At 37.6% G+C, this 12694-nt stretch overlaps 2 protein-coding genes across 2 annotated transcripts in view; one reads left to right on the plus strand and one right to left on the minus strand.

The window, feature by feature from the left end:
• ctsbb (cathepsin Bb) overlaps positions 1–2352 on the plus strand; it is a 73832-nt gene extending 71480 nt beyond the window's left edge. Inside the window, exon 41 of the mRNA XM_069185836.1 lies at positions 1158–2352. Within this exon, the coding sequence (XP_069041937.1) occupies positions 1158–1244 (87 nt within the window). The 3' untranslated portion in view covers positions 1245–2352. The remainder of the gene's footprint in view (positions 1–1157) is intronic.
• A 43-nt stretch (positions 2353–2395) lies between these two features.
• Positions 2396–12125, minus strand: cgref1 (cell growth regulator with EF-hand domain 1). Its single transcript, XM_015339072.2, has 7 exons — positions 12033–12125; positions 11448–11723; positions 10555–10666; positions 8746–8823; positions 8132–8205; positions 6718–6842; positions 2396–4167 (listed from the first exon to the last, which is right to left on the minus strand). The coding sequence occupies exons 2-7, from the start codon at positions 11455–11457 to the stop codon at positions 3790–3792; spliced, it is 777 nt and encodes a 258-aa protein (XP_015194558.2). The 5' UTR covers positions 11458–11723; positions 12033–12125; the 3' UTR covers positions 2396–3789.
• Positions 12126–12694: the final 569 nt, after the last annotated feature.

The raw sequence follows: 12694 nt of genomic DNA on the forward strand, positions 1-12694 counted from the left end.
GCAAGAGGCTCATCAGCATCGCTAAATGCATCCTATACACTTACAGTAATGTAAGTAGGAGAAAAAAAATGGGCTTGAGCCCTAAAAGACCCAAATGGGATACAGAGCCTCTTACTGTGCTGCAATGCTGATGTGTTGCACACAATGCCAGTGTAAACTGAAACATTGACTACAATAGCAGCATACTAGGAGGACATCCAGTGCACCTACAATTGTCAAACATGCTTCTCGTATCAGCTCTAAATCACTGCAACACTGTACTTCTCTACATTATCTTATAATGTCACTTACTGAGTTTTTGCCCAGTCTTGAATTCTGTCCAAACCTTCTTGAACTTCATCTGCTGCTTCTGTCATATTTGGTAGTCTGCTACATCCACATCATTGATATGCTGTAAATTAGGAAGAGCACTGGCCCTTGTACTGATCCCTGTTACTTCACTCCAGTTGGAGTATTCACCAGTATTGCCTGTAGTTTGGGAATTAATCTTTTATTGGGGAATTTTGTCAAAAGTCTTTCAATAATCTAAATACACCATGTTGTTTGCTGTGCTTGTGTCCACTGCTGTAGTTCTAAATATAAGTTAAACAAGGCCTATGTTTTCTAAATCCATGCTGACTATCCACTAGGATATTCCGCTTAGATGGAGTGGTCTATAATTATGTGGTTCAGTTTTGTTACCCTTCTTATGTATTAGGAATTCTCCAATCCATGGGTACAACTTCTGTCGTGAGCAGCATCAGTTCTGAACGATTTACATTTCTAGTTTCTTTAAAATCCAATTAAACGTGGAACATCTGTAAAATGTTTCTTTTGCCCTCCATTTGGTTTCTTCTTTTGACTTCACAACCCACATACAGTATCTTCCATTTGAATTTTATTGGTCTTTTCCACCTTCCATTCCATTCCTGGATTTCTTTGATGGATACTTCTTTGATGATGACTGAGATTTGGTATAAAGCACATAAAGCAAAAATGGTTCAAGATATTAAACTGGTTCAGAAAATCAGAAAATGTAATGAAAACACACAAGTAAGTATCAATGTCTAAATATGGTTATATTGGCATGCCAGGCTAAATGAAATTGTTTTTCCATTGTGGTAGTTGTGATAGAAAATTAATACTAATTGAACTGGTCTCTAATTGTCTTCCTCTAGGGTCCTTTATATGTGAACTTTGACAGGATCCCCCCAGATGATACACAGGCAGAAGAGGAATTCTCTGGCTGGGATGATGATTTCTGAATTTCTGAGATGTGTTTGCTTGTCTGTGACTGGCTATTATCTTTGGATTTGCTGAGACACAATGGGACTGTCCAGGTCCATTTAATCCTCAGAGATTGCAACAACAAAGGAATCTCCTCTATTGTTATTTTAAGCATTTAGGCCAGCAGAAGTGATGTCTGGTCTACGCACTTAACTTATTGTGTGGGTCTCAGGACACAAATATTCAATCAATGAACAGCATTAAAATCTTGTTGGTTCCTTCTCTTACTCCAGAACAGCACTGAAGAGATGATCTGTAAGGGTCACCTTTGCCTCTTTGTTGAACACTGTGTAAGTACTGCCTCTTGTGCTAGAAGAGAAAGCCTTTAGCATGTAAATAATGAACAGCAAAAAATGCTGAAGGCTGAAATACAGACACCCTTCCTTTGTGGAGTGAGAAATATTTTATTGAACTATTATACAGAAACTAGCACAAAAACCAAAAGAGACCTCTAGTGTATGGATGCCATCAATGTCATGTGCTAAATTAAAAAGAAATATATATATAGGGAGGTTGTGTGATCAGCCCAAGGTTATCTAAGGACACAAAACCCAGACGGGCTTTTCGGCTGATAAATGCACTAATCCTCAGAGTTCAGTTCTAGTTCATATATACTTGCCCTAGAAATGCCACAGTTTCTCAAGTAGGGAAGTTGATAAAGACATTGAGGTACAGATGAAATTACATAACATGTTACATGTACTACTGACCTTCTTTGGTTTATTAAACTATTATAGCCATCAGGTTCCCACTAAAGTAGAAACTACTACATACTGCCTACACTCAGTTACTGTACAGTATGTACTTATTTTGTCTAAGAGCTTTCAAGAATTCCTTCATGATTTATAACTTTCATTATAATGTTGGAAGGCCTTAAAATAGCTCTTGCATTTTTGTTTGACATTAGCATTAGATCTAAGATAAAAGAAAAGGTAACAAGTTTTATCAACGGATTTACAAGTGTTTTCTCATTTCTACCTAATTTAAAAAAGACAGATTATAATATAATAATAAAGCTTTTTCCCAATGTACCAGAGATGTTTTGTACAAGAAATGTGTTAGTTGAGCTCCAGGAGTAAATTCACCAATGCAAAAGCTTTTGTCAGGAATAAAACAACACCAACACCAATTTTATTACAAATGTCTTTATTTATTCAAATGTTACATCTTCTTCTGGAAATTCAAAGGCAGTTTGGCATGCTCAATTGATTTCCACCTTTAGGGTGCAAAATGCTAAGAAACTTCCGAATTGTAAATACAATAAAAAAGAACGGTAATTCATAGTTCAATCAATTTAGACAACTGGATTTCCTGTTCCCGGGAGATTCAATTCTCTGTTTTTCATACATTAACTATTGAAATCAGAATATCAGAAAGGCCACACATGAAAGGAGGCCCTTTGGCTCATCGAGACTATGTGGTTACAATTTAACTCCCTCAGTTAGTCCTGGATATAGTATGAAAAACAACCACCTAGCTCCCAAGTATGAAATCAATGCATTTACAGTATGAAATACAGTATGGGGTTTTATGAAAGCTAACTAATGGATACAATAGTTTTTCATTAAAGAATATAAAATGACACACAGTGCCTTGCCTTTCGACATGTGAAACAAAATACTGAAACTATTCAAACTGTAGTTTTAAAGGACTGGTATTGTTTTCCATGAGAAACATTGGAAGAAACTGAACATGTCTTACGGACTACATGATTCTAAACTGCTAATGAATGCTGTTAAAGCCACAGGAGAAGAATAAATGTACAATATCTTTTATATGCATAGGATTGGATCTATTTTGAATGACCTGGCAAATAGAAATATATTATTTCATGCATGTCAGTTGTCCAGCTGACAGGCCCTATAAATGGTCTGTAAATTTCTACAGTATTCAATAATTTTATATTGAACTTATAAAATTTGTATCCCTCACTTGCAATACTATGCACATTAAAAGCTGCATAGTAGTACTTGTGTATGGTGATCAAAATAAATGGAAAAACAAAACAGTAAACTTTTTTTAAAAGCCAGTGCAGTCTATACGACAGATATTGATTTCAAGTACTTGTTTTCAGCCACTGAATTATTTTTCAGTTTTCCATTTCTTTTTTTATCAGAGCCATTTCCTTGAGGAAGAAAACAGCCTGAAAAGACACTCTTTGAATTTTTTTAAAAGTAAAACTTTTTGAAGCTATTTACAAAAGTGCACAAGAAAGCCTTCCTTGTATTTTAAATACCAAGAATTAAACATCAGTACTAATGTTCATAATATACATTTTAAGGACAGAAGGGGAAAACGTACCCGGAACAAAAGAAGTTGTTTTCAAATATTATTTTCTGCTTTGGTGGTTTTATACCAAAAGGAGCACAAATCATTAAAAAAATCAAATACATCTCTACTGCATACTGCGGCTGCAAGACAAAAAGCAACTTCATTGTTTTTGTTAGAAGCAAATACAGGATGTTAATAATTGTGCCTGCAGTGGCTTCTTATATGGCTAATTCCTAATTCTGGTCAGTGCAGTTACATCTCGGGTTCTTCCTGATGCCCTGGAGGTTCCTTGAACTGCTCCTCCCGTTCCTCCCCCGTTTCTCGTATCTGCTGGTCCTGGATCTCCAGACTGTGCTGCTCTGCACTGTGAGAGCCAGGTGGCTCAGGTGCCTTGCTGTCTTGCAATTGCCCTGTCTGCGGCACACTCTCCTCTGACTGCAGCAGCGATGCTGGTTGGGTTCCCTGCTCTGGTGGAGCATGGGCAGCGGTGTCAGCCTCTACCTGGTTTGGCTGCTGATCAGCTGGTGCTGACCGATGCTCTATGGGGGGAGACAGCAGTTCCGTAGGGTTCAGCATTCCATCCTGATTGAGGTCTTGGGTCTGCAAAAGAACGTCCACCATGGAGATCACCTGGGAAACACAGGGGGAGGAGAGTAACTACACACGCACTTGCAATGAAACTAAAAAAGGCTCACCTTATAAAGGTGAATCAATGAGCGCAAAATTAGCCATAGAAGGAGAGTTACTACGTACAGAGGTAACATGTGATTCCATAACCTGGTCAACATATTTATATAAAGACATACAGTGCCCTCCATAAGTACTGGGACAGTGAAATTAAAATTGCTATTTTGTTGTAAACTCAAGCAATTTGGATTTGACATGAAAAGATGAATATGAGGCAAAGTACAGAAATTTGACCTTTTATTCCTGAGTATTTGCTTTGATGTTTTAGAACAATACCACCTTTTGTGTTCCATCATCCCCATTTTAGATGTTATTGGGACAAATTAACTTAAATTCAATAAAAGTAGTATAAAACTGAGAACTTTGTCACTAATCATTTGTACTGTATGCAATAACTGCATCAATTATGTGTTCTTTGTTCTTTTGAGGTGCTTTGCCAAGCCTTTACTGCAGCCATTTTTAGTTGCTGTTTATTTTGTGGGGTTCTGACTTCTGTCTCCTTTTCAGTAACTGTAATGCATGCTTGATTGGACTTAAATCAGGAGATTGACTTGGCCAGTCTAAGAGTTTCCCATTTTTCCTCCTGATGAACTCATCTTGCTGCATGATGAAGCACTGGCCAATGTGTCTGGAGGCATTTTCTTTCACATACTGTACATCTGAAGTCATTCCGTTGCTACAATAATTAGAAGCATCGTGAATAAAAATGAGTGAGCCAGTTCTAGAGGCAGCCTTGCATGCCCAAGCCATGACACAACCTCCATGTTTCACAGATGAAGTGGTGTGCTTTGGCTCATCTGCAGCTCGTTTCTTTCTCCATACTTGTACTTGCCCTCACTTGGGTAGAGGTTTATCTATGTTTGTGATCTAAAGCTGTAACTTTTTCTTTCCATCTCAAATTCGAATTCTTTGGCTATACAGCAAAAATAGGCATTTTGACTTATGGAGGGTACTGTATATGTAACCAGAAAGGATAACGACTTTGGATATTTGGAGCCAAAAAAGCTTTCAATTTCTACTGCATTTTGTTGCCTCTGAACATCACCAAACTATGTTTCAGGTGCCCAAAGTCCCCAAACTGTACATACATAACATTGTATGTGAAGAGGAATAGATTTCAACCCAGGGACAGTCTTGATCACAAATCTAATAAAACCATCTTTGTCAATAACATAATAAACACAGTGTGTCAGCTACAATACCATCAGATGTTGGATACAGCGCTAGACAAATATCTGAAAAATTAAAACAAAAAAGAACTGCAATGCATCTATAATCTAAGTGGAGATGAATGATAACAGAGCAACATCGAAAATATTTTGGTGCATTACTTTATGCATTCATGATCCGTAAGCGGCTCAGTAATCCTAGATATGGTCACAGGATACCGGAGCCTTTTCTGAATTCTACAGGATGCATGGTAGCATTCCAAACACCTGATTGCTCTCCCAGTGGGTGGGAGTTAAGTCCATAGGGAACTTTTTCTAATCTACCATTTCTTTGGAAGGATGGGGAAACAGGAATACCTGGTAAAAACCAGTGCAAACAGGGGGAGGACATGAAACATAGACACCCAAGTCTGGAATTGAGTCCAGGGCTCTCCGACTGTTGTTCACAACATTTCCTGCAATTATTTAACCAAAACATTATATCATATGTATTACATCATATGTTACTCCATCCCTAGCATGCTTCATACTGTATAATGCAATAGAGTAAAGTTTTACTTTTTACATTGCTTCTGTATTTGCTGTGGTTCATACAGCTACTCATGTCATGTAAAGGCTGAGGGGGGAAATTTGGCCCAAACAGCAGGATAACTCCCTACTCTTGTTAGAAATGCCCAGGGATCTTTAATGACCACTGAGAGTCAGGACCTCAGTTTAATGTCTCATCTGAAAGACAGCGCCCAATATACCGCGCCCCGGTATAGTCCCCACCACTATACCGCGGTTTTAGGACCCACACAGACCGCAGGGTGGGCACCCCCCACTGATCCTACTAACACCTCTTCCAGCAGCAACCATAGGTTCCCAGGAGGTCTCTCATTCAGGTACTGACCAGACTCAATGCTGCTTACCTTCAGTGGGTAGCCCATTGAGAGCTGCAGGGTTATATGGCTGCTGGCTCATAGAGCTACTGTATTGACAGTATCAACTTCTCAAATTATTTGAAAGAACTGACTGCCCAGATGTGTAGGAGGGAAGCAAATAAATGCCAGATTACAATGAAAACTTAATTAAAGAAGGAATATTTGTGTAACTGATATACTCTGGTACTTCTTACCAGACATTAAGATGAAGTTTCAGTATTTTTCTTTGTTGGTTTCTAACTGAATATGAAAAAGGGGAAATAACTGCACTTTTATACCATAGTTAAAATGATTTGAAAAGTTAATTCCAACAAAACACATGAAAAGAGTTTTATCACACTCCCACGCTCACACAAACTTTCGCCCTTTGTTGTGACGCAAAAGACTCAAGTGCTACTAACAGACTCTGATGACTGCTGTGTCAGAGACTGATGAGAAATGAAGTCAGACAGCAGTTTCATGAGCTCCAATCCATCCATTTCTCCGCTTTTATCATAGTCGTGGAGAGAGAACAAGTAGAATATCTCTGTTAACAGAAAGAAGAATTAAACATGAACAACAGCAAGTATTTCCTGTGTTATAGAAGAGCTGACAACAGCTTAATTGGTATTACTACAATTTCACCATAAAATTGCATATATTCAAAGCGCTCTATCACAATAGAGTGCTGACACAAAAGCAACAATAATTACTTTGCAGAATCTTATCAAAACTAAATTAAAGCTGAAAACAATTATAATTTGACAGTGTGATCTCTCAAATACAAATTATGTGGTAGTCTTAATGCATAAAACTTCACGTGTAAAAGAGTATATCAGAATTGAATCAAACTGAATTTCAACTGCGTATACGAAAAGCGCTCAACACTCTGGTACTCTCTGGTACTACAGAGATTTAAAGGCCAAGCAGTGAAAAGGGACAGCCAGGTGATCAGACAGTGAATTTAAGTTAAGAAGCACATAAAAGCGAAAGATGTTGGATTCGAATTGAAAAGACAAATATTCCAATCTGACCCTGTGTGGCTCTACAGATGAAAGCACTTTGATGGACCACAGTTTGAGGCCTATGGTTCAGACATCGTCATTGAGTCATTGTGATCAGGGATCTCCAAGTTGTTGCGAAATAATTCCCAAACCCAGCCAAAACTGGAGGGGTCTGGAACAGCTGGGATATCTTTAGCGTGCTATGAAAGATTGACCACTTTGACTGGCTCTGACAAAAGCATCAATCGAGTGGGATGCTGCTCCATTCAAGGTGCATGATGTGAAAAACACTTTGGTGGAAGGCACGTGTTTTCCTCTTTCCTGTGTTGGCTGAAGGATTGTAAAGGTGAACTGTAATGACAGTTGTCAAATACCAACTGATGTGTCATAATAACAAAAAAATAAATAATTTAGATTATCGTCTGAGAGCAAATGCTAATCTTCCAAATATCTTAGCAAAAGATTACATTCTCCACAGATCTAAGGTTCCCAATCATGTTCTTGGGAATTTAAATACCTGCTAGTTTTCATTTCAGTTGTGCAATTTCCTTAAATAAATCCTTTATTGGACCAAAATGTTGCTTGGGTGTAACCTTTGCAAGGTTTTTTCAACTATATTGTGGGAGATCTTAAATTGCTTATCACTCACGTCAACTCAGTGTCATCAGATCTGTGTCCCTTTCCATAAGTATACTCTACAATTTTTTACCCTTATCATTCCAATATACAAATTATTTTTGAAAGAGGAAGAATGTACAGCAAAAAAAAATCTGAATATTGTGGGACTCAAAAAACCCCAAAACAATAGGCAGTGATATTTGTTGCTGTTTACCTTGTTCCCATGTCATGTGATCAGGACTCCCTTGTACTTCCTTCAAATTACTATTAATGTACATCTTGAGTAACCTGTCCGAGAAAGCAACAACATGATTATAGCTATCAGCCACTTTACCATGTTATCACTATAGATCTGAAGACACTTCAAAACTGACTAGTTGAATTTACAGTAATGTGTTACATTATCCGACCCCACCGTGAATGCAATTTAATGAGCTTCATGCGTGAAGTAACTATTTTACTTTACAATTTATTAATTTCATTTTTTCACATATATTTTGCAAAGCTTCAATGGTGATAGGGGTTACACATTTCATGACAGTGAATGTGGTGTCATTATCTTCTATCAATCCATCATTTTTGTGCCAGGCAGAAATCCATTTCAGGCTTTTGTGCTTAAGACAAACTAGGTTATTTTTGGGGAAGATAACAGACATTAAATAAGCTTTTTTTTCATTTCAACCATAGGATATAGGGTATAACACATGATAGCTGAACAAATAGTACGGTAGTTTTATTCTGGTTTTGGAGGCAAAAATTAATAATGCAAGATTGCACAACTACACTAAGAATTTTTTTAGGTCATGTAAGAGAGAAAGCAAGTTTTACCTGCGCTCTTCTTCTCCAGAGCCAAACGGATTTGTCATAGTTAAAGATGGAGACTTTTCTCCCAACTCTGCATCTGCCCTGGGGAAAGATATGGACAGATTTGGTTACCAAATGCAGTGCCAGTTTTTGCCTTAAGAATGGAAAAGCAAAGGCTCTGAACATCAATTATGCTGCAGATGTCCGAGGGAATTCCCTGATCTGCACAGATGGGAAGGCATAGGATGAATTCTGTTTGCATAACTTGCCTGAGAATGTGAGAATGACAACCTGAACACAAGGATGAGGATTACTCCTCCTTTCATTTAAGAGAAGCATACAAGCTGCTGCCCGAGTGATTATGGAGAATAGGGAGAGATATGAGATTAAATTAAGGACATAAGAAAGGTTAAAAAAAATAATTAAGCCATTCAGCCCATGATGCACGAGGGGGTGCTCCAGAATCAAGATAGTTACAGTACATGTAGGTGAGAGGAAAAGAGAGAGGTCAGGGTTTGACCTTCCTAGCCTGTGTTAAACATTCCAGATCCTGTCATAACTTGTTATTGTGAAACAAGGTAACTAATATAAGCTGCAGTAAAAGTTTTTTTTTATATTTGTACATTACCAGGTATACTATATTAAAGTAGACTACTGAAGTGAAAACTTTATCATCCATTACTTTAAAAAAAGGACAAAACTCTGGGAATAAAATAACCTGCTTTAACAAGTTACTGCTTCTGTTTCTTTACAATGATTTGTAATTCTGCTCCAACCTTTGAATATGTATGAACACTTTTTTTCTGGGGCTTAAATGAACCTTTGATCCTTGCCTTGCCTGTTGATCAGTTTTTAGAAAAGGAAACATGCTGTACATCAAATACAGTATTCTTTCATGAATACAAACATAATACAGGTAGCATACATAATACTGTATATAAAGTTCACGTTTCTGTGGTGAAAATTATATTTTTTTAAATATTTTTCTTGTGGATGAGGGTGTTAACGTGAAGTACAATAATTTGCTCAATTTGCCACATTAGATGAAATACAAAACAAAATTATTGGGTGTCTTAACAGATATTTGTTTTATATGTTCCATTCTAAAAGGGACAGAGACATTCAAATGAAATATTTAGTTCAAAATCAACTTACAGTATCTTTATGTTTTCCTTATATCTTTAGTTTTAGGAATTTAAGAATGAAAATCCATTTGTAGTGACATTAGTCTTTTGGAGAGGTAAAATTCCTCTGATAAGATGGAATGTTAGGAATCTTTCAAAATGCATGTATCATACAGTAAATGAACACAGGATTTTACAGTTCATTTGTACTTAGAATAACCCCAAATTAATATACAGTATATATATATATCAATTTGAACCATATATATATATATTCATTTGTTATCACTCATTGTTGAAGCGAATTATCTTCTATGAACCTGAAGTTGGCTGATCAGATTATTCTGTGCAGGACATTTTCTGTGTGTAATACGAGTACTTTATGTGTTATTCCATTACATATTCTCCAAATCACAACCAAGAAAAGCTCGACATTTTACATTTACACTACAGAAAATGAAGTAGGATGGCAATAAATAGGTTTTTGAGAGGAGCTATTGTCCGTGTTCTCTCGTCCAGGGTATGTTCGTTACTCTAAAGACCATAAAGTTTTAGATACTCTATTTGCCAAGTACTCTAATTGTAAAACCCACTCTTTCTCCAAACACAAGGGCAGCTGGTACTAAAAAAATACATTTAAAATCCCCCCGGCTTCACATAAACAGAACTTTCTGGAATACTGTTTGTGACAACAAGTCCAGTCGCCTACCTTTGAGAAGCAGAGACCTGAGGCGCTGCTAGGCACTGGTGTGAGATCAGAAGCAGCAAAACTACGGTCGCCTTCAGCACCTCCTTGTGTCCACAGACCCGCGACGCCAGCCCTAGAAACAACACTGTGCAGTAATTCAAAAGGTATCCGGGTTTCGCTCTGAGTTGCTGCAGGTTGACAACGGGCTGCGGATCCAGTGCAAATGATCGCGCAGAGTACACTTCAGAGGTGACAATAAGATGAGCTGACTCCTTAAAGGAGTAGCCTGTTATTTCTGTCCATCGGACACATACATTGATTAAAACAAACGCAAGAAAATCCATGTATGCAGCTTAATATAAATACACGGAAACCTGCAAGTGCGATAAAATGCCAATTTTCCATTGTAAGTACAAATGATTATGAATGCAATTGGAATATTAAGTTCAATGAGAAGATTATATCACAGCTCATATGCCGTATGACTATTGGCATATTGTCCGATTATTGTTCAATCGTTTTTTTCAACAGAAAGGATAATAAAACATTTGTTGTAAATGAATGCCTTTTATTTTCAAGTATAGGAAAGAGATTGAAAACGAAAGTAAAATTTTAATACATTTAACCATATAGATCAGGCATACATGTTATACCGTTTACACTATTCTTGTATTACCGATAATCATATTGAATGCATTTACTATACAATGCTCCAATACAGTACAACAGTAATACATTCCGTACAGTAGCCTATGCAACAGAAACAGATACCGTACAGTTACCGTACATGAGCCTTTTCTGTTACTAATAAAAACTGATGCAATCCAAGTTAGACCTTTAACCATTTACCATATTTCTAAAACATGCAGCATAGAATAGCCATAGCTCACTTGCCGGATATTGTGCATTTGTACCTTGTGTCATGATGGCTGCTGGGTCGAGATATGTGTTCTTCGCTGCCTCAGGGAAATACTGTACACGAATTGCAACAGCACTCGCTACCGACTCGACCCCGGTGTTCTGCACTGCGGAGCTCTGTTTTGGTCAATGACAGGTTCCACGTGGATCGCGAGGACGTGTCGCGTTTATCTCGGTACCGCACTGCCTGCTCCGCCTCGCCTTGCTGTCTTTCCGCCTTTCTGGGCCATCTGATACTGGCGCCACGTAGCTGCAGCGGCTGCTCATCTTGGCTGTAGTGGGCAAAGAGAACAGCACACATTTTGAATTTCTCGTCAGCGACTTATCCCCTCACCCTGTTCGAAATTAAACCTGATATTTTAAACTCAATCCTTTTCGTTTTTCCTACAGCGTAGTCCCACGGCAAAATTGAAACAGAGAATATACTTTGTTGGATTAAGCCACAACACTACCCTTACACTACTGATTCGGTAATTAGAACAACGTTTATCGTTCTTCATTAATACCTCTGACTAATAAGCGCTACTATCATCGCGGAGGGTAAAAACAAATCTTTAAAAAATGAAAATGCTACAACTGACCTGAATCGTAGTTCCTATCTAAAATACAATGTTCGAGGTCTTTATTTTCACATGAATGAAAAGATTAAAAACGATGTGTAGTATGGTATGGTGTTTGCAGGGAAACACCATTAACTTATTTGGAAAAGGGTGGGTGGGTACAGTACCTTATTTTACTGTTCATTTGTATAGTCGTTTGCATAGTAAATACAATATTTTCACTCATGACAACATAAAGGTTACAAACAATAAGTGGCCATTTTGGCAGATTTACTCATCTGTTATTCTTTACTTTTTAATTTATAGACCACCTTTCATAAGGTCCAACACCACTTTAAAGATAAGAGGGTACCAACTTCTTCCCCTTCTGAAGTGCACCAAACACCTGACTGATGGGCAGCAGACATTATGCACTAACAGCCACACTATACAGAAAAGCTGGTAGATAATTGAGAATTGCTTCACCAATTCAATTAAGGGGAACTTTAGAATGGACAGATTATTCCAGTATGGTTGCTAAGAGCTTGTTGATAAGAGGATCTCAGCATTGAGACTACACACCATACTACCATCATTATATTACAGAACATTTCTCAGACTTGTGATATGACAGAGATATTACACAGAGCAGCAACATTTTAAGGGATTATGTCTTGGACTTTTATACTGCGTCTGAATTATGT

This window comes from Lepisosteus oculatus, chromosome 2 (genome assembly GCF_040954835.1).
Source record: "Lepisosteus oculatus isolate fLepOcu1 chromosome 2, fLepOcu1.hap2, whole genome shotgun sequence".
NCBI classification, from domain to species: domain Eukaryota; kingdom Metazoa; phylum Chordata; class Actinopteri; order Semionotiformes; family Lepisosteidae; genus Lepisosteus; species Lepisosteus oculatus.

Coding starts and splice junctions, on each gene's coding strand:
- cgref1 (XM_015339072.2), bottom strand. Junction 6,843..8,131: donor TCACATGACATGGGAACAAG/GTAAACAGCAAC, acceptor TTCTGTTAACAG/AGATATTCTACTTGTTCTCT. Junction 4,168..6,717: donor CACAGCAGTCATCAGAGTCT/GTTAGTAGCACT, acceptor TGTGTTTCCCAG/GTGATCTCCATGGTGGACGT.